Source organism: Petaurus breviceps, unplaced genomic scaffold (genome assembly GCF_028583685.1).
Source record: "Petaurus breviceps papuanus isolate PSGF00001 unplaced genomic scaffold, PetGlider_PUasm1.0 175, whole genome shotgun sequence".
Classification (NCBI taxonomy): domain Eukaryota; kingdom Metazoa; phylum Chordata; class Mammalia; order Diprotodontia; family Petauridae; genus Petaurus; species Petaurus breviceps.
This window is the reverse complement of record NW_027185764.1, coordinates 65,850,754-65,873,787: the sequence shown is the minus strand read 5'-3', so window position 1 is coordinate 65,873,787 and position 23,034 is coordinate 65,850,754. Positions and strand designations below refer to the sequence as shown.

At 40.1% G+C, this 23,034-nt stretch overlaps 1 protein-coding gene across 1 annotated transcript in view; it reads left to right on the top strand.

Moving 5' to 3' along the window:
• The window catches only part of XYLT1 (xylosyltransferase 1), a 438,827-nt gene that overhangs the window by 366,519 nt on the left and 49,274 nt on the right, over nt 1-23,034 (top strand). The window contains exons 7-8 of the mRNA XM_069085297.1: nt 17,736-17,952; nt 20,612-20,788. Coding sequence (XP_068941398.1) covers nt 17,736-17,952; nt 20,612-20,788 — 394 coding nt within the window. The remainder of the gene's footprint in view (nt 1-17,735; nt 17,953-20,611; nt 20,789-23,034) is intronic.

The following is a 23,034-nucleotide window of genomic DNA, read 5'->3' as shown; positions in this document are numbered from 1 at the left end:
CTTGTGTTACCATCATCTGTGTTTGATGCCCAATTTGAGCCTCCAATTCCCAACCTGAGAAGCTAGTGTGAAGACTGTCCAGCATTTTAATGACAACACAATCGACTCTGGCTGTTCCAGTAATTAAATGGGGAGGGGAGGGTTACATTTTGATTAAATGTTTTCCCTATCTTTTCCTCAAAATAAGGAAGCAAATGTATTGAAAAATATTTTGCATAATTATAATCCCTTAAGCAACCTTTGTGAATAAATAGGTAAGCAAGTGCTACCCAGCAGGTAGCTTTTCAACCAGCAAGAGCCAAGCTTTGTAAACAGGCCCTGATTCTCCCAATCCTAAATGACTCAGGTCTTTTGCTTAGAGAGCTGGAGAGAGGTTTCCAAAGTGCCAACTTTAAACTGAAATGCTCCTTCGGCTACTTTAGCAGTTCATTTCCAGATGAACAGAAAGAGGTTTGTCCCCCCTCTGCCTGCTCCCTACATTTTTGTGTGTGTGCCCCAGCGAATCAAGGATTCTACCCCTTGTCCTTAGGGTCATCCTAAAATGGGCCTCTCAAATCAGCTTGATCTTGATACTTATACCTGTGCCCCCTCCTTTGGGTCCATGGGCATCTTTGGGTCAGGGCCTAAGTGGGATCCCCCTTGCCCATAGCTTTAAGTGCACCCTCCCTGCAAGACCCTCAAGAGAGTAAATGCAATGGAGCCCCAAACTCTCCATCCTTCAAAGTGCTTAACATGATACAGAAAGGCTAGGGTGTATCATGAAGCCTGTCCCAACAAGCAGAGTCCCACATGATACCCAGTGGTTTCGGTTCCTGGGCAGATGCGGGGGTCATAGGAGAGTCTTAAACCTCACCTGCTAGGTGGCTACCTTGCTTTCCCAGTTTCTTACCTTTCTTTAGTTTCCCTCTTCACTTATCTTGTTTCATTCACCAGTACCCAGTTAGGAATCTGAAGTCCATAAAGCCCAAGCAAGCTCCTCACTCCAACATTCTTTAGTGTGTAATTCAATGCCATAAGCATCTTTGAGGAGCACCTGCTAGGTCCTTAATTTCTCTGGTCCTTCCTTGATGTACCCCGTCTCTGCTGTGTTTTTGAGGATCATTGTTGTCAGGCACAAAATTGGAGCCTATTAAACCAGAAAGGGCTGAATCAAAGCCCTCACAGGTAGAAGATATCTAGCCTGTCCTTGAAGATCCCTAGGTCTGCCTTAGTGCTTTACCTATGCTCACTCATGTTTAACAACTCCCATCGATAAGATGGTCTGATATTTAAAGCCTTCTCCCTGAACCCTTAGCCAGTTTCCATTTGCTATCTCCTTAGTAAATAGGAGAATCCAGTCACAGGACTCTACAAAAGATCCCTTTACCTACCTGAAAATGGACTAGTTGTTTAAATTCATCTGTATTCCTCATAGCACTTAAAACTATCCAAAGATTCTAAGCTTTTTTTTTTAAGTGTATGTGTGTATGTTTTTATGTGCAAGATCAGCCCCTTATTCTTGGAGATAATATGAGGACAGAACCATCAAGACCTTAGAAGTTAACCTTGACTATTTTCAGTAACTGGCCAATCCCATCTTTCCATCCTGTGCTGACCAATCACTGTTTGATGTACAAAAGGCATATTTCTTATTCCAACTGCACTCACAATTTTAACTTCTTCCTTAACTGCTTAATACTGTCCACCTCTTTGCTGTATCTAAGGTGTATGGCTATTTGTTTAATGATTTTTTAAATGGAAATCTTAAACTGAATAGATTACTGTTAATTTCAAGGCAGCATTCATTCTCCTAAGCAGAATGGTGGTTGCAGAAGATTTATTTCAATGGAGACAGTGACATGCTCGTTTTTCCTCCATGAGGCAAAGTGCATTTTAAAATTTTATTTCTTATAACTAACTTTAAGATAGTCCTTATTGCCTCATTCTGAATGTGAGGGAGGTTGTAAAACTTTTACTATTAGGGGCAGGCCATTCTGTCTTTGACTTTTCTAAGATGTGTAAAGAGAAGAAGAAGAAAGTGGCTTAGAAATCTTTCTAGGAAAGGAGAAACTAAATTCTCAAGTAATATCCTTCTACTAACCTTTGGTGGAGGTAATCCTTGATCTGGGTGGATGCCAATTTGATGTGGGAGAAACTAAAATGTTTTAGAGAACAGGTATGGAGAAAGCATATAGAGGTCTGGATGCAAACACAAGCTTTTTCTGCTCCTGCTTATGGGATCATGGGATTTAGAACTTAAAGGGGCCTTAGCATCTAGGAATGCTGTATTTGGAGTCTTCTCTGCTACTGATGACCATCATGGCCTTGTACAAGTCATTTAACCTCTGTTAACCTCAGTTCCTCCTCTGTAAAATGAGGGCATTGATCTAAGACCCTTGAAGGGCCTTAAGGGTCTAAGACCCTATATATTCTATGGTTAAGTCCCATTCCCTCACATTTTACAGGTGAAAATATGTAGAGCTAGCCAAGTTGTTTTCAGTGGCCCCAAGGTCCTTATTGTCTTTCTTTACTAGCAAAATCTGCTCTCAAGTGACAAGAAGTTATTTGTCCAAGGTCACCTTGTTTCATAATTAGCAGAATCAGAACTCAAATTCAGATCTTAGGACTTTAAATCCATTGCCTTTTCCACCATCCCACACTTCTATTTTCAAGAGATTGCTAATGAGACTGTAGCAGAACAAATCTGTTAAGGACCAATGCTCTAAGGATTTTATTAGGAATTACAATAAATAGAATGATAGAGACAGAGAAAGAAGAGGCACACAGAAAGGGAACAGAAGAGAGAAGAGGAGAAGGGGGGGACGGAAAGAGGGAGAGAGAGAGAGAGAGAGAGAGAGAGAGAGAGAGAGATTTAATGAGATAGATTAATTTAGATAACTTTTTAGCTCAATGAATTTATCAAAATATATCTTCTTTTAAGTATAAGAACATAGAGTACTCTTTAGCAAAAGATATGAGAAGCACAAACATTCCTGAAAAGAGGATGCCAACCATTTCTTCTGGGTCCATTTAGGTCTACTACACTGATCTCCTAAGTACTAGCAGAAAGGAGAAAAGCATTCTAATTCTAAGTCTTTCTCCCTACATGGTAAGGAGACTAATATTTATCTCTGCTGCTGTACCCCTCTCTCTCTGCCCCCCCCCCCCCCCCCCCCCCCCCCCCCACAAAGGTGAAACCCTGTTATGCTTCCTGATGCTGCATCCTTTAGGAGAAAAAGAAAAGGCAAACCAAATAGGCATCACTTTCTGTTCCCTTGACCATCTGGAAGAGAAGAGAGAAAGAGTCTAGAACCCTCAGAAGACTGTCCTTAATGTGTATCCGCGGCTTCTTTTGTGGTCTGATCATGTGCTGCTAGTCACATTCCTTCTTGCAAGGATCTAGGATGGCTTACTTCTGTTCTCTAGGAGACTAGAGGCAATATGGTCCTTTCTGCCTGTCAAGCTCTGTCACATATAAAAGTTAGTGGAAGTGGTACCCTCTCTCCTCCTCTCCAAGGCAAAAAGTCTGTTTTTAATCAAGCGGATCCTGACCTATTGTTGAAGAGCCTCGCCTCCTTGGTCCAGTCAAATGATGCATGTGACCCACTTTCCTGAGACCTATCGCTCTGTCTAGAGGTGAGTGGAGGAGGAGTGAGTCATTATCCCATCCCCCATCTTCTGTCAGTTCCATACAGCTAGAAGGGAACTTATTGTCAGCCAATAATTATGACATTGCTAAGGGTGGTCAAGTAAGCATCTTTCTAACAGTATTGGGGTGATAGTAAGTTGGTGAGTAGGAGACATTTTAATACAGTGTTTACAGAATAGAAAGGATACAGTGCCATGAAGTAAGAGGAGGGAAAAATAGGATTTAGGTCTGATTTTTTCTTCCTTTAATTTGTGTTACCAGCTGTTTCTTGGTGTTTTCCTCATTAGGTAGGATGTAAACTCATTGGGATAAACAGCTAGACAGTGCAGTGCAGTGCATAGAGTGCCAGGCCTGGAGTCAGGAAGACTCATCTTCATGAGTTCAAATTTAGCCTCAAACACTTTAGATGTGTGACCTTGGGCAAGTTACTTCATCTATATGCCTTAATTTCCTCATCTGTAAAATGAACTGGAGAAGGAAATATCAAACCATTCCAGTATCTCTGCCAAGAAAACCCCAAAGAAGGTCAAAGAGTTAGACACGATTGAAAAATGACTGAACAACAACAATAAGCTAATTGGGAAAGCCGGCACCATTTCATTCTTTGTACTTAGATCCCCAGTGTCTATCTTGCACAGTGCCTGGCACATAGCAGACCCTTAATAAATACTTGTCATTGGTTGATGGTGACCCAGGATCTTCTCTAGACATGAAGTCATCTTTGTACAAGACTCAGGGTGGAGTCCATGGTTTACATAACTAGGCCTCATCCCACAGGAGGGAGATGCCAGTTATTTTCTTGGCAGAAAACTTGCATTACTAATGTTCTAGACCAGCATCCACCCTGGGATAAGAATTGTGCTGTATCCTTTGCCACTCTGCTCTATCAGTTGCATCAGTTCTGATGTTTCTTCTGAACTGCAAGGCAACCTGGGGGGTTAAAAGTGATTTTTTGGATCGAGATGTGCCCTTTTGTTTATTTTGTCACCATCTTTGCACCAGCACCTCCTATAAGATTAGCAGGAGAAGCATAATCATCACTTCAGCTCCTACTGACTCTGTCCTCCAGGTCAAGTCATTTTTTGAATTCTCCTTTCTTGTTCTAATTTCTGCCATTGACTTGAATGTAAGCTCCTCAAAAGGAGGGGTTATTTCGTTCATTGTATCCCCAAAGCCTAACGAGTGCCTGGCATAGAGAAAACTTGTAATAAAAGTTTGTTGATTGAATGATTGTTCTATTCTACAGTCCTGTACTTCTTGCAGAGGGGTAGATGGAAGATGTGTTTTCCTTGAGGTTTTGGATTTTGCTGTAGGACTTAGTACTCGGGGTAGGTAATTGACACAGTAGTCAGAGTACTGGGCCTGGAGTCAAGAAAATTTAAGTTTAAATCTTGCCTCAGACACTAACTTAGCTGTGCCACCTTAGACAAGTCACTTAGTTTCTTTCTGTCTCAGTTTCCTCATCTGTAAAATGGAGATAATAGCAACCTCCCAGGGTTGTTGTGAGGATAAAATGAGTTATTTCTAAAGCACTTGGAAAACCTTAAGGTGCTATGTTAATACTATTTATTATTATGATTATTATACTTTAACAGATGTAGCTCAAGTCTGCAAGTTCCCTGGCCCTGAACCATCTTTCCCCCAACCATCTTTCTAGCTGATCATCTAGCAATTCATTTTTTTTTTCTTTTTGGAGGGGGCAAGGCAAGGCAATTGGGGTTAAGTGATTTGCCCAAGGTCACACAGCTAATAAGTGTTAAGTATCTGAGGCTGGATTTGAACTCAGGTCCTCCTGACTCCAGGGCCAGTGCTCTATTCACTGCGCCACCTAGCTGCCCCTAGCAATTCAGTTTAGCATTTTTAAGTGTCTACTATGCAACAGCTTAGTTGTTGTTGTTGTTGCTTAGTCATTTTTCAGTTGTGTCTGATTCTTTGTGATCCCATTTGGGGTTCTCTTGGCAACAATTCTGGAGTATTCATTCTCCAGCTCATTTTACAAATGAGGAAACCGATGCAAAAAGGGTTAAATGACTTGCTCAGGGTCACACAGCTATTAAGTCTCTGAGGCTAGATTTGAAAACACAAAATTGAGTCTTCCTGACTCCAGACCCATTACTTTATCAACTGCACCCTCTAGCTGCCACTAAGTACCAGGGCACAAATGGTTTTGGGGTTATTTTAAGGGGTTTTTTTCTTCAAAGATCTTATAGATACATAGAAATTGACCGGTTTCGTTTTCCAAAGTTTTCCAAAAGGAAAGAAAAAAAGTCCCCAGTTCTAAAATTTAAAAAGAGAGTGCACACGATTTACCCTTTGAATTCCTTAGATTATGTTTAGAAGGTGCTACCTTCAGCTTAACACAGAATGGCATTTGATGAAAGAGACAAGGACAGGGAGGTCTGGCCTAAGAAAATCTGGGGAGCCAGTCAAGTTTTCAGTAATTCCAGAGTTCTTCTAGTCTCTCTTTGGTAGCAAAATTTGCTCTCAAGAGAGTATCTCGTTGTATTTATTTACACCTTCATGTGTCTAGGTCTCTGTGAGAGTGCTGGAGGGAGTATTTCCATTCTAAACTTGTTTGTAGAATACAAGACAAGGAATTTCAAGGCCAAGAAAGGAATCTTGAATCCCCTAAAAACATAAAATAGAGTCAGCCAGTATCTTATAGGGAAGGCTGACCCTGAGGACAAGACATCTTTCTGTGAAAGTCTTACCTCATAGCCAACATTTGGTAGAGAATCTGGTATGGAGTTTGCAATATGCTTAAAAGTTATTTAAGGTTAAAAGCTCCAAGTCAAAACTTAAAAGAATGGAGTCAATCAGTCAATAAGCATTTATTAAACACCTACTATGCATCATATACTATGTCAAGTTATAGGATCATAAGTATACAAGTGGAGAGGACCTCAGAGGTCATCTAGTCGAACCGCTTCATTTTATAGAAACTGAGATCCAGAGAAGCCCCTGCCCAAAGTCTCTGAAGGCAGCCATAGAGGAATTCACCTAACTGACTGTAAGTAATCATCTTGCTTTGTCAGTGGGTAGGTTTATGGAAGGGAGAAAAATGTTCCTTTTCTGAATAGTGGCACCAAATCAGTCAACAAGCCTAAACCTCTTTTGATCTATAAACAGGCAACTGTTTAAACCAAATCTTGGCAATGAAGACAAGAGAGAAATCAGGAAACACTGCTGAGAAATCTACTTTTTAAAAGCTGGTTGGTGCCAAATTGTTTATCTTGAGGAGACTTTCCACTTGGATGTCAAGTAACATTAGGATTGTTATGAGGAGATAATTAATATTTAATCCCCTGTGAGTAAAGCAGATTTCATTTTCTCTTTTGCTTTTCTTAAATCTGATTGGGAATTTATCATTGTTGCATGTTCCCCTTTCTTAATCCAATTATGACAGCTATGTCAAAGTAATCATTAGCATTCCTGGTGAGCTCACCCCTCTTTATGGGGGTGTGTTTTAAAGAGGATAACATTGTCATCTCCATTTTCTTTTCTTTTTTTTTAATGCTTTTAAACTGGCAATCAAAATGACACTAATCTGTTAAATGGCAATAAGGAATCAGAAGGGGATAGAGGGCTAGACTTGGAGTTTGGGAAACCTAAATTCAGATCCAGCTTCATGCATGTACTAGTTGTGTGTCCCTGGGCAAGTCACTTAACCCTGTCAACCTCCATTTCCTCATCTGTAAAATGAGGGGGTTAAATTCAATAACTTCCCTGGTCCTTTCCAGCTTTAATCTTGTGAACCTATAATCCTATAGGAAGAAACTTTTGTGGTACTCTGTTTACTCAATGTCATCCTCCCATAGACAAGAGAACCCCAGGACCTCAACACGTTTCCTTAGAGCATTGTAAAATAGATGGGTGATATATGTGTCTTCCTTTTGTAAATGGGGAAATCAAGTCAGGGCAAGAAATAAAATCAGGGTCAAGTTGAAGGAATAATAATAATAGCCTATTTTTATTAAGACCTTTTATACCTCCAAAGTACTTTATTTACATTTACATTATTAACACCTACCTTACATGCTTGTTGTGAGATCAAATGAGCTAGCATTTTGTAAACATTCAAGTGTCACATAAATACTGAACTATGAAGTTTTGATTCATGCTTCTAACCAATCCATCTACCTGGGGCATAGAGGAAGCCCTGACTCAGAAAGCCCCACCAACATAGCAAAGTTCAGTAGTGATTATCCCATGGTCACTGAGCTCTCATTTCTGATGGTCTTTAAGACATTTCTAATTTAAGCCTTTGCAACACGTGTTTTTGAATTGGCAATGATTGGGGTTAGCTCCAAGTCAGGCCTTTTCCAGTATCTTTCCCCTTAGTTTAAGTCTGAAGTGAGTTCATTTTTCTGCCCAAAAGCTATCCTGTTTCTTTGACTGGCAACATCAGTAGCTGCTATAGGGAGCTGAGTCCTACAGGTTTTCCATGAGTTGTAGGCAAGAGGAACAATGTGGTGATCAGCACCTGCTTCTCCATTACTAAGCAGACTCGGAACTGTCTGTCCTGATGCCAGCCTTTGAACCAAGTAAACAAAGCTTCTTCTCTTCTCCTAATCTCACTCACATGTATACACACTGGTGTGTTGGACAGGTTGAGGAATCTGAACAGTACTTAGTGAGTTCAAAAGGGGCAAGTATGGTTTTTATCATAAATTCTACTGTCTTATCCTAGCTTGGAGGTAACCTCTGCCAGGGGGCTCCCTTTAAGCCCTGGCAGGTTCTACCAAGCTGTGAAAGCTTCTGGTACAGAGCTAGGGATGGACTATGTCTGTTATTTAAGGCCACCTACATTAATTTGGAGAGGTTCATAGTCAGAATGCTACAACCATGTGTTGATTTTTTTTCCCCCCTAGAAATTCACAAAAACCATCTACTCAAATGGATAAATGAAGGAATAGGTGAATGAATGAAAAAGCATTTATTAAACACTTAGTAGAGACCAAGCACAATGCCAAGCACTGTCAATACAAATAGAAAAGAGAAACAGTCCCTACGTTGTTCAGCTACAGGAGAGATAACAAGGCCTAGGCATCGTTGGGGTTCAGTGACAAGGCATATAACCTGAGAGCCTGGGGTACACAAAGGAAAGGCAGATGGTAAATCCTAGTGGTCATTAGGGTGCAGTGGCAAGCCAGATTATAAGACCCAGTGATCCCCCATCATAATGGAAGGGTAGCAGTTGGTGACCCTCTGCTCAGAAGATACAGAGGTTTTGTATGTTCAGGTCACCAGTCTTAGAAAAATTATATCCCTCAGTACTGAAGGAACCAGCTCATTTGTTTTCTGAACTAATATCATTGATTTTTGGAAACTCACACACAATTGGAGAGGGGCCCCAGGACTAGAAAAGTGCAAACCTCCCAATTTTCAAAAAAGGGAAGCAGGGGGAGTGTCCAAAGTATAGCCAAGTGAATGCAACTTCAATTCCTGGAAACATTCAAAAATTCATTATTAAGAGGATCGATTTTTTTAACATTTTAGAAGGGGAAGCAGTGATCATTGACATAGCATTTTTTGATGAAGAAACAGGTTGTGAGAAAGTAATTTCACTGCATTTTTCAGCAGGGATTCTAAATTGGTAGATTAGGACCACAGATTGATACCTGGATTTCTAGCAAGATATTTGACAGAGTTTCTCTTGATAGCCTTGGGGGCAAAATGAAAAGATGGAACTAGATAGTACAGTTGAGTGTATTTGGAATTGGTTAAATGACTAGACTTAGTCAACCTAGAGGTAGGTCCCTATTAGAAATCTCCTCTTTGGCTCTGTGCTGATCAGTATTTTTATTAACAACTCAGATGAAGACATAGATGTCAAGCTTATTAAATTTCCAGATAACGTAATGCTGGGAAGAATAGCTAAATATGTGGGATAAAAGATAGGATCCAGAAAGATTTTCACAGATTTGAACAGCAGGCCAAATTTAATATGAAATTTAAGTGCCTACTATGTTCTAGGTACTGTGATAATGCTGAGGATACATACAAAAGATGCTCCCTTCCCTCAAGGAGATCACAGTCTAATAGTAACTTAATGAAGATAAATGTACTTGAGGTCAAAAATATAAATGCATAAATACAGGACAAGAATGGCTAGGAAAAAACAAAAACCACAGAGGTGCATAGAAAAATACACGGTGAGTTTAGTGGATCACATATTCAATATTAGTCAAATATGATATGGCAGCCAAAAGAACCCATCTAAATTTAGGCTGCCTAAGGATGAGGGCAAGCTGGGTTCAGGTTCTGTGATACATACAGTCTGTGTGACCTGCTCAGGTTGATCAACACAAAAACTCTCAAGACTCTAAGTGATAGAACAGTATCCATTGTTGGAAAGTTTTCTTACTCAGAAACTTGCTACACTAATGAAATCACAAGTCAACCAGGAATTGGCAACTATGGACCATCAGATAATTGTTTTTAAATTTTTAAATATGTTATATTGTATTTTGAAATAGAAGAATGATGCTTAGCTCCCTGGCTGCATGTTCAGGCTGACCCCTAATCTGGACTTGGGGGATGGGGGTGGGTGGGAAATGTATCCAAGATAAAGGAGGTGATAAAATTCCACTGTATTTGACCCTGGTTATCCCAAATGGAGTACTATATTCAGTTCTAGGTTCAACATTTTAAGAAAGATACTGATAAGTTGAGCTTATTCATAGGATTTGAGTATATATAGGTGGAGAGAACTGTAAGCCATTCTCTATAAGAATTCATAAAGGGTGTGTTTAGCTTGGGGAAAGGAAGACTGGGAGGGAGTGAGATGAGAGCTGTCTTCATGTATTTGAAAAGTTGTGTAATGCAGAAAAGTTGTAAAGGCAAAATTTGGCTCAATATAGAGAAGAAAAATTCTAACGATGAAAACTGTGTAAAAATGGAGACAGCTTTTTGGCTCAGTCGATAAAGTGCTGGACCTGGAATCAAGAAAACTTGAGACTTGAAATCTAGCTTCAGACACTTATTAACTCAGACCCTGGGCAAGTCATTTAACCTGTTTGTATTCATCCACTGGAGAAAGAAATGGCAAACCACTCTAGTATCTTTGCCAAGAAAACTCCACGTACAGTATGGTCTATGGGGTCTGACACAACTGAATGACTAAACAACAAAAATGGAATAAGCTACCTCAGAAGGCAGTGGACTCCCACTCACTAGAGGTTGTCAAACTGGGGCTAGATGGCTGACTACTCACTGGGCTTTCTATGGGTTTCTTCTTCAGGTTTGAGTAGACTGTCTGACCTTCGAGAGCCCTTCAAGTTTTGATCCCTTTTGTGTTTCTGTAAATACCCATACTCATTCCTAAAGTACTAAGATTTCTCTGCCCACCAGGTTTATCTTGGTGTAGTGAACAGAATAGTGATCTAAAGGTCTGAAAACTAGAAGACCTTGATTCTTGTGCCAGTTTCAACTAACCAACCTCAGTTTCTTAAAATTTCGATAAAATGAAGAAAATTGGACTAGATAATATCTTGGGTCACTTCTAGATCTAAAATTGTGTGAAATCTTCTGTGTCGATCATACCCAGTACAATTCTCACCATTCTCTCACAATTCTCTCATATGTCAGTCTTCTAAATAATTTATAATAATAACAATACCTAGCATTTATATAGTGCTGTAAGGTTTGCAAAACACTCTACAAATATCTTATTTTATCCACACAACAACCCTGAGAAATAAGTGTTATTATGACCCCCATCTCACAACTGAGGAAACTGAAGCAGACAGCGATTAAGTGATTTGCCCAGGGCCACACAGCTAGTCTCAAGCTGAATTTGCACTCAAGTGTTGCTGATCACCAAGTCCAAGACTATTGTTGTGTGAACATGACATACACAACTGGTCTTCTCAGGCATAGGCAGGAAGCAAATGGAATTACTTATTCTGTGGATCACTATGACCCCAATGTTCTTTCAAGGATAAAAAGAAAGAATTTCCTCTACCAAAAGCTATTTTCTAAATCTATACCTTGCCCCATAGGGATGAATCTGTATCATCTCATTTATTTCCATTTGCATTATCCCCTGATTTGAGCAGATTTGTTATATCTGGGAGGTACCATGGAAGGAGGAACTGAATGCCATTTTTACAACTTATAATTTTCTTCTAAATTATGCTAATGTAGGAAAGCTTAAAGAATTTCTTTTGGAAAGTTCAGTCATTAATTGAGATGGTATTTATAACATTTCCTTCAGAGCCCAAGGAAGCTGAACCAAAATAATTCATTTTTTGACCTTGTGAAGACTGTTCCGAGATGGCGTTCATCAGCAGATCCTGGAGGGAGTCCTCTGTACACGAGTTCCTTCTCTGTCAATTTGTTTTTTGTTCTCTTTACCCAGTGTTTTTTGAAACAGCAATAATTTTTAATTCAGCACTTTTCTTGATTCAAATTGTCTTCTGGGCCAGGGGACATCCAGGCTAATCTTGCCTGAACAAGAAGGTGCGGTTTCATTCTTTAAGGACTCCTTCTCCCCTTTTCTTGCTTTATTTATTTGACAGAGAATGGCCTTGGGAAAAGAGTAGGGTGTGGCAGCAAGTAAAAAGATTAAATACTAGATCCTCAGAGCTTTATGAATGGCATGGGGAGGGCCTATTTGCTAGCCTTTTTTTTAAAAGAGGAAAGAATTTTCATTAAAGCTTGAAAGCTCATAAAGGAAAAGAAAGGGGCTTTCTGAAAAATTAGAAGAGCTAAGAACTTGTGACCAAATGATAATTCCCAGAAGCTGCAAAAATCATTCTACAAACCTTTATCAACATCTTCCTGTATCCCCTGAAACATATGTTTGGAAGCTCCTTGAGGTCAGGAATTGTTTCTTTTTTGCCCCCAGTGCCTAAGGGCATCTAGGTGACACAGTGGATAGCGGGCTAGGTCTGAAGTCCAGAAGTCCTGAGTTGAAATTTCACTTCAGAGACTTACTAGCTGTGTAACCCTAGACGAGTCACTTCACCCTGTTTGCCTCAGTTTCTTCATCTGTAAAATGAACTGGAGAAGGAAATAGCAAAACACTCCAGTATCTTTACCAAGAAAACCCTAAAATAAAGTCACAAAGAATTGGACACAACTGAAAAGAATAAACAACAAGCCTGTACATTTGCACATAGTAGGTGCATTAAAATGTTTGTTGAACTGAATGAGATCTGTTCAGGGCACTCTGTAAATGGGATTTGAAAAAGTAGGATTTAAGAAAAAAAAACTTCTGTTAAGTGCCCACTTTGTGCAAAATTCTGTGATAGGAATTAGAGGAAAGGAAGGGAAGGAAAAAAAAAACAGTTCCTGACCTCAAGAAGCTTATATTTAGTGATATAATATTCATTACCAGAGCAATAAGTTCTGCTATTCCCTCCCTCACCACCCCCCCCCAAAAAAAAAACTGGAAATTTATTCATGATAATGTTGTACCTGGCTTTCCCATTCTCCAACCTCAGCTCTCCCTCAGGGAAGTGAACAGACTGCCAGGTCAGTTCCACCCTCCCCCAACATATCTCTGCCCTTCCCCGGTCAGCCCATCTTCACAGAGGAGGGTGGACTTCCAGGTCAGGGAGACTTGGTGCCAACAGGAATTTCAAGATGTGTACTGACCAATCACTGTTTTTGGCCTCTGCAAGTTTCTGCTTATGTGATACCTAACTGTTGCCTCATGGCATCCCTTTAAAAGCTGAGGCTTTACCTGAGATCTCTGCTTTATGACCTGGGATGCCCACCATGTGGCCTGATCAGCCAACATGGCAAATAATAAAGGGTCCAATTCTAAATTGTTACTTGAGTCTTGCTTAAGTTTTCTGGGTACAACAATAGTCAAACCAGTATGAACACTTACACATTACCCTAGACCCTGTGTTAAAGGCTTGCTTAGGAATAAGATGCTTAAGAATAGAGTGGAAAGATTACTTGCTGGGTTAAAAGTCAAAAGGTTCTTGAATTATAATACAACTCTGCATTTAGGACCAGTATGACCCAGGGCAAATCACTTAAGCCTCAGTTTCCTCATCTGTTTAAAAAAAAAGAGAGGGTTGACTAAATGATCTCTAAGATCCTTTCCTACTCTAGATCTATGATCTTGAGATTTGCTGCTGATAAACAGGTGGGACCTATCCCAATGGCTGTGTAAACCTTGATAGAAGGAATTGATATTTATGGAAAGAGTAGTTGTGTCTGACTTTTTTTTCATGACTCCGTTTGGGGTTTTCTTGGCAAAGATACTGGAGTGGCTTGCTGTTTCCTTCTCCAGCTCATTTAACAGATGAGGAAACCAAGGCAAATGGGGTTAAGTCACATGCCCAAGGTCATATAACTAGTGTATAAGGTCAGATTTGAACCCAAGTCCTCCTGATTCCAAGTCTGGTGTTCAATTCAATATGATTCTATGTATTTACCCCAGTAACTCTGCAAACCATTTCCTCTGAAACATGGAGGAGTAGGAATCTGTCATGTAGCGAAAAAATACATACCTTAATAGATTTTTCTTTTGTTATGCAGTCTGCCCCCTCACTGCCCATCGCTCCCATTCCCCATCTCACACCCAATAATGGTTTTCAGAATTCTTTTCTCTAGGGAAATAGCTAATTATTTACATAAAGTATCAGACATGTCTGTCAAGTACTCGAGACATCAAATTCACTGCTGCCTGAAATGATAGGGTTAAGACCCTCCTCCCACCTCCCACTCTAACATTCTGTTATATTTCACAATTCTGCCATGTTTAAATTTTTTTTTACTTTTTTTTTCTAGTATATTTCTAAAATTAAATTGGCTCTATTTTAAGTACCTTTTTTGGCCCCCTTTCAGTTTTCTGACTATGATTCTACAAAATAGAGTGATTAGCATACCTACAATGGGGATGTTTAAGAATCTTCACATAGTCTCCATTCCAGTGACTGATAGAACTGGAAAGGATCTTAGCAATTCCCAATACAAAGTCCTTGAGGGCAAGAACTAATTTTTCTTTTCCTATAGAAACACCTAGCAGTTGCCTTAAACACAAGCAGATGCTTAATAATTTCTTTTAAATTTAATCACATTAAAATGAATTAAACTGAATTGACCTGATCTGACCTGAGTCAGTAAAGAGAGTCATAGCAGGGATTATTATCTCCATATTAGAGATGAGGAAACTGCGTTTCAAAATAATTAGATAGCTTGACCAAAATGGCTTGTAAATGGTACAACCAGTACCAGATTCTGGGTTTTCTGTCTGCTGAATCAGTCAATACTCTTCCCAATACATTATGATGACGTTTTATGCACCTTCTGTCTCCTCTCCCGCTCCCCCCAAAATCAGGGATAGACTCAGCTGTTTTCAGCAAATGAATACAGACAATCCTGAACATGTTGGTTGGTTAGCCAACTGGCTAGTTTGGATCTACCATTAGATAAGTGGGTACCAAAAGTTTCCATCAAAATGTTTGATTTATTTCCCCATAGCACAAAACCCAGAACCCAAGGTCTGGGAGCTGACATCTGCAATTGTCCTTTGTCTCTCTCGGAATTTTTCTAAGACATAGGTAATTAGTTGGGGCTATTTACTCATAATTAACTAAAATGTGCATTTGCAGCTTATTATTTTTGAATGAAATACAGCAACCAATCTTGCAATCCCATGAATATTTCATTTTCTAGATTACTGCATAAATATTGCATTTGAATATTATGGTCTAGGACAGCACATTAAAATTGCAAGACTGTGCTATTATCCCCTATAATGGAACATGAAATTAGAAGCTGATTCATGGAAAGAATAATTTCACAAGCCTTCTTACCTGTATTTCTTTCTTCTCTTCTGTTTATTCTGTAGACAAGTACTATTTTGAGTTAATAAATTATGTTTTGTTTTTAATTTTAAATGTCAAGAATGGGGGAAATATCATTGGGCATTGTTGCATAATTAGATACTAGTCAAAATAAAGTTATAATTTTGTCTTACCAAAGTCAGTGACTGCTTCTTAAAAAGTACAAGATGAAAAGGAGAATGCATCCCATGGTTTTTATTAAAAAGAAATGCAATGAAAAACATTATTGAGTCATCCTTTAGTTAGGGCTTATTTTACTAACAAGCAGAGATGACTTTTTAGAGAAGAGGTTATCTACCAAATAGGTAACCTGGTGGATAGACGAAGGAGTTGAGAACTGAGTTCTGATTCTAGCTTGGCTTGCTTTGTGGTCCTGGGTCAGTCACTTACCATCTCAGGACTTCAATTTGTGTTTGCTGCAGCTTTATATCCAAAAGCCATTGGGAGAGTGTATTTATATCCCCAGGACCTGACAAAGAAGGTACTTAAAAATGCTTGTCCCTGATTGATCAAATGGTATCATTTATGCCAACAAATCTCTGGACTGGCCCAGTTGGGATTTGCCGTGGATCCTTTATGAATCATGTAAGCAAACACTGATGTAAGGCTCTGTTCTGGAATTCAGAAGGCAAGGGCTATGGTGATACCTTGCAGATTGACTCAGAACCCCATCACCCTCAGTCCCCCAAAGACATCTCTTGTTTTTTCTATCTCTGCTTCTTTATTGGTGATTTCCCCTTTTTATTATGTCCTCTCTGTTTTGGTATGTCCCCTCTGCTATTTCTAGCTAGATGAGAAAATAACCCTTCCCTTAGTGCTGCTAATTAAAAAGTAAATGAGATATGAACTCTGACTTCCATCTAAGCACAAGGAGCCAGACAGAGCCTGCAGCTGGTCTGGGACAAATGTAAACAAATTTACTACTGAGATTTCATCCATCCTTCCATGTTGGTGACCTGATCACCTCAGAGATCCCATTCCATTCTAAGCATCTGAGTCTCTTTGTGGAATTAGGCTTAGCCAATGTTGGTATTCCTCAGACCCGCAAATTAACTAAGGGCTAAGGAATGGCTCCTGAATCCCCTTGATTCTGAAATTCAATGAGGAAGCTCATCTTGAAGCCAAAGAGAAAAGGAAATGGATTTCAGTACAGGCTGGTCATGCACAGACTAGTATATCTAGAGGAATCCTAGTGGGTGGCCACATAGCAAGGTAGGTAGATAGGTATGTTGATGGATTGGTTGGTTGTCCATTTTCGAAGAAGACCAAAACATCCCTGTGCTAGAATCAAGTTGGGTGGTAGATGGGCTCAAGGGTGAATGAACCCCAGGAGGGTGTACAAGTTACTTATACTTAGATCAAGGCCATCTTAAAATAAGATTTCTGAGTTCTGCTGCTCAACAAGTCTGAACTCCATAAATGGATTTTTATCTTCTCTTCTTCCCCCAATTATTGGTGGAATTCTTTAACATAATAGCAATAACAACCCACCTTTCTTCCAAAGGGTTTGCATCTGAGAGTAGGCTAGGAGAATGAGGACAAGATTTGGAGAACCCTGGGAGTCAAAGCAAGGACTGGAAACAGTGGTAAGGGAAGAGAATGACTGCTTCACAAGACATGCTATATTTAGGTCTAGATTAAAGAAGAGATTTTTAAAAATACTGAGTGCATGACAACATCTGGAGTATAAGTTAGTGATATACTCTTTCCTATGGGGAATAGTTTCTTTACTCTAAGCTTATGTGAATTTAGTCTCCTTGCTAAATCTCTCTATGATGATCCAGACAGAAATTATCTCTTTTTTCACATTTCCTAGAGCCTTTGCTGATTGTTTCATTCATTTAGTGTCTGTCATTTATTAGTGATTTTTTTTTGGTATGCTACATTTCCTCTATACTTTTTAGTGAGTTGCCTAAAGCACTAAAAGTTTAAATGACTTGCCCATGGTCATATTGTCATTAAGTGTCAGAGACAGGACTTGAACACAGATCTTCCTGGCTCTGAAGCAAGCTCTCAAACCACCACTCTATGCTACCTCAAAAATAGCTAGGTGGTGCAGTGAATAGAACACCAACCCTGGAGTTAGGAGGATCCGAGTTCAAATTTGACCTCAGACACTTGACATACTTACTAGCTGTGTGACATTGGGCAAGTCACTTAACCCCTATTACCTTGCCTCCCCCCCTCCAAAAAAAAATAATAAAACTACAAGCTCATTACTGTCATTTTATTTCTGGCTCTGAGCACAGCCCCCTTTCAGTTGGCATGGTTGTGATTGTCTTCTTTATCTCTCCTAGGTTTATTCGGAAACAAGGACTGGACCGCCTCTTCTTAGAATGTGACACTCACATGTGGCGTTTGGGTGACCGGAAGATTCCTGAAGGCATCACAGTCGATGGAGGCTCTGATTGGTTCCTGCTGAACCGAAAGTTTGTGGAATATGTTACCTTCTCCAATGATGACCTGGTGACCAAGATGAAGCAGTTCTACTCTTATACCTTGCTTCCTGCTGAGGTAGATACTTGGTTCCTTTCATTGGAGGGTAAAGAAAGTGAAGAACTGTTAATTTTATGAAACTGAATATCAAAAATCCAGATGAAAAGTGAAAAATTCAGTGATCCTTCCAAACAATCACTATAAGTAACTGTTTTCAGAGTAGTAGTCATTGAGGTCATCTTGAATTAAAGACATGCTTACCCCCAAGCCTACAAGTCCCTGATCCCATGTTGTTTTGCCATGTGGGTAGCAAAGGAAGAATGGAGGAAATAAGTATTTATATAGTGCCTGCTATGTTCCAGACACAATCCTAAGTGCTTTACGAATTTTATTTCATTTGATCCTCACCACAACCCTGAGAGGTAGGCAATATGATCCCTCTTTTACAGTTGAGGAAACTGAGGCAGACAAATATCAATTGACTTGCCCAGGGTAACATAGCCAATAAGTGTCTGATGCTGGATTTGAACTCAGGTCTTCCTGACTCCAAACCCAGCAGTCTATCTGATGTTCCACCTAGATAAAACATGAACATACAGTCTCAATCTGGGGGGCAATGTAGTCTAACCAATAGAGTCTAGACTTAAAGTCAGGAAGATGTAGATCCAAATATTGCTTCTAACATTTTAGCTATGTGTCAGTTTCCTCATCTGTAAAATGGGGATGATAATTTCTGTAGTCCTTACCTCAAAGGATAAATTCTTATGAGTCTCAAATGAAGTAATTTGTACTGTGATTATAAATTTTCAAAAGTGCTCTGTAATTGGCAGCTATTTTTAATATTATCTATATAAAAATCCTTGGTAGCTTTCTCTTTCAAAGCTGTTCTAAGAGATTGTTAAATTACCCCACAGATCTCAAAATTCTATTCCCCCAATTCCATACCCTAAAACTCTAGAGCAGGTTCTATTTCTGTTGAGCCAGATGGCAGCTTTCCAGGAATGGTCAGGTGACTGTCTTCCCCTACTCCACCCCATTCTCCCTAATGTTTCCCCTGCTCCAGCTGCCTTCCTTTTCAGTGTTTAACTTGATGTGTGTCCTTTAATGATTTCAGAGCCTCTTGGCCACCAGCCCTGAGTGTTCTGAGAGGATGATGAGTTTGGTCTGGCTTTTTGTCATTCCAGGGAATTATAGCACTTGTCATAATGTGCCTGATTTTTTCTCAATTATCATTATTATTCAGCACACATATTAAGTAATCTGCTTTTAATCCTATTTCAGATAAAATCACCTTTTCTCTCAACTCCCATAACCTTTTCATCCATTATCTTGCAGGGAATTTCTGCATCATTATGAAAGGACACAGGGCAGAGGATAATTGGGTAGTTTTTTCCATCACTTCAATAAGAGTTTGTGGCTCTATGGGTTTATAGACAATCTGAGCATAAAATCCAAATTCACCGGCCTGTCATTTAATATTAAAGGAGGGTCAGGCAATGGCAGGAAGAGTCAGATCTGATCGTGTACTAATGCTTATTTATAGACCATTTTCAAGGTTGGCTTTTTTTTTTTACATAAAGGTTAACCCCTCCTCAAAATAGGTATTCAACAAAGCTGAATTTTGAACTCTTCTCTCCCTTTTGAAATGGCCTTTCTGACTGAGAAGCCCCATGTGTGTTTCAACTTCCCTACCCCTTCACCAAGCCCCTTATCTCCTGTACATTCCACAGATCATGACTGGTGCAGAAATGGAAAATTAAAGGCAGTAGGGTATCTTCAGACTAATCCTTTTCTTCTTATTCTCATCTGTGATGCTACCCAAATATAAATAGAGCATCATAGCAATTGCATAGGGATGATTTGGGGCTCAAAAGTGCATTTGGTCTCTGACTAAATTTATCTAGATAATTGTCTCAGGGTTCTCCTTTGCTTTGCCAGTGTAGAACACAATCTAACTGAAGGAAGGGAAAGGAAGAAGTCTTTGTTGCATTCATAATACCAATAAAAATAACTTACATGTGAATGTCCCTTATACCTTGTTTTAGCAGAAGGTATAGCAATATAAGTTTTGCAGACAACTTCATACTCTTTTTTCCCATTTAATCCACATAATCTAAGTGTTCCAGTCATGATCCCTATTTTGTAGATGAGGAAAATGACATTAAGAGAGGTTGACTTGTCCAAGGTCACCTATCTCATAAGTGTTTGAAGTGAGATTCAAGTGGGATTCAACTCAGACCCGTTCATTCCAGCTCTATGTATTGCCTCTCCCAATGTCCAAGGAAACATCAAGTGCCTCATAGGAACTGAGACTATCCTAAATTATGTGAACATCTACTTCAGTTGAGTTTGTGTACACACGCGCACACACACACACACACACACACACACACACAGATTGGGAAGCATTGATGGAGTAGCACTGCCTACTCACATAAGTATTGCTGAGCATTTAAGACTTGAATATATGCCGGATCTTCTCCTGGCTGAAGGTCTTACAAGGCAGGGTATATATGTGAAAACCAAATGGACTCTGATGCTGGCTTCCCCCTGTGCTATGTTGCTTTCTGAGGGACCCTCCGCAGCAGAGATATGTTAGAGAAACACAAAAGGGTCTCATCTCCAAAGGGGAGCAGTTGGGTGGGTTCGAAGGTCATCTTTCTAGCCGCTGCCCCCAAACCCCACTGTTGAGGAAGGATTGGTCAGGTCTCAAGCTGCCTTGTGTGTCTCCTCCCAGTCCTTCTTCCACACCGTCCTGGAGAACAGCCCCCAGTGTGACACCATGGTGGACAACAACCTGCGCATCACCAACTGGAACCGGAAGCTGGGCTGCAAATGCCAGTACAAGCACATCGTGGACTGGTGTGGCTGTTCCCCCAATGACTTCAAGCCAGCAGATTTCCCTCGCTTCCAGGTGAGCTGCACAGACAGCTCGGCCCTTCTGCTCTGTGTGTGGGCATGGGGGCTGAGGCGAGGAATAAGGACTCACTCTTGGCCAAGGCAAGAGACACGTGTATTGTGTTGATCTGTCTTGTAGGGAGAGATGCTCTAGTTTTAGAAAATGGACCAGTACCTAAAGCTCAATTGTACAAGAAGTCAGATGTGTATGATCTGCAGCCAGATGTGTACACTAGCAGCTGGTTTTTGATAGGCCATAAGACCTGGAAAACATGGAGGGGGAAAAAAAACACAGGAAAATGGGACAAGGCCTTGCTTCTTCTATGAACTTTACCCCTGTGTAAGCACAAATGTAGGTGCACATAGACACATATTCTTTGTTAAATACAGGGGAACTCACATATCTGAGACTGATTGTAAAGAAATAAGACCAGTTTTGTGTGCATGGCTCATGGAGTCTCTCTTATTACTTATAGTCACATCTTGGATTTAGCATCAGTATCACCAATGTTAGCACATATTAAGTATTTAATAAATAATATTCATTTACCTTCCCTGGTGCTTTCAAACTTAGACAGTCCTCCCTGGCCACTATTTCCCTGTATGCACGCCCCTATTAGAATGTAAACTTCTTGAGGAAAGGGATTTTCTCATTTTTGCATTTGTATCTCCATTGTTTGGATAATAGCAAAGGGTTAAAACATATTAAAACATACTTTTCCTTCATTTGCTCATGATTAGTCAGCCATGAAGACAGGAATTATCTTAACATCTCATAGTCTAGTATTTAGAATCCAGACCACATAACCTGACATCATTTCAGACTCATTCTGTGACAACTCTTCATGTCTTAACTGATTGGTCTCCTTGTCCCACCCTTCAGATGGCTGCAAAGGGTGTACTGAGAATGGTACACATGTCTTGTGGTATTCAGACCATTCTATAAATGACAAAGTACAATGGCCCAGTGCCCAGAGTGATAAAAATCTAAAATGAGAAAATCATCACCATCCTTGAGTGGTAATGGTATCCCTAGGAGGTCTTAAAAATGCCCTCAAATAAGGTCAAACCAGACTGTTTTGGTTTAGAACAGCTCTGCAGAATGCCAAAATAACCAGATAATTTGGTGGAAGAAAAAATATCAACCCATACAGTTTTTTGGTATCATCATCTATCTTTCTCTCTTCTCTACTCTCTCCCAAGCTTCTCCTCTTTTCCTCCTTTTTTCTCTCTCTACCATCTTTTCTCTCTTCCTTTCTATCTCTCTCTTTCCCTAGTCTCAGTCTTATAGGTTTTATAGCTGAAACCATAAACCTTTCCCCTCCCAGTCCTTATTTTGTTGCAGCCATCTCTTTCAGACATTTATTCCCTGTCTCTTCCTACCCACACTATACCCCCATGCATAGTGCCTTGGGATTAAGCTGACTGTGAAGGCTTCTTCCTTCCCTTCTCCTGGTTCTCATCCTTGCCACTCGCTGCCTGCAGACACAAACAAAACCTGAAAAGTATGAGTTTGCACGAGGGAAATTTTCAACTCATTACTTGAGTAGGATTGAAATTCTCCAGGTTATATTTCACTCGTTCCAAGAAAGATTAAACAAATTACTTTCAGGTCAACAGAATAGACACGTGGAATCTGCATGCTGCTTTCTAAACAGCCACTGCAAATGTTAAATTATGGTGCTAGACAGATTACCTTGCAACGGGTGTTTTGCCTAAGCTCTCGCTCTGGTTTAACTTGATTACATTCTGCCCGTCTTCCTTGAATAACAGGTAGAGATTTCACTTTTTTTGTTCTCATTTTAATCCCCTGAAATTGATTTAGGCTTTTCCTCACTCGTTCACAAGACGCCCTCCCTGAAAATCCAGGTAGAAAAAAACACCATTTCCCATCTGGGGCCTGTGCCTTCTCCAGCTGGGCTCAGCATGATCTGGGTCACTGAGAGGATTTCATTGAGCAGGAGAACATAACCCAAGCCTCACCATATGCTTTTTCTTTCTGCTACCCCCTCCTGTGTCTCAGAAGCCCAAATCCTTTCCTGCTTTGGGGAAATCATCTTAGCTTGAAAGCGCTTTGATTAGTCAGATGATTCCTGAGCTGCCGTGATCCCTTCTGGCTTCACAACAGTCTGCAATATTGTTTCTCCATGCACCTGTTTCTTTGCTCTCCGTAGTCAACCAGTGCCCTCTAGGAGAGAGAGGACTGAAAATACCCTATGTTCCAATGGGTTCCATTTGGTTTCCCAATCCCAAGAGTTCATG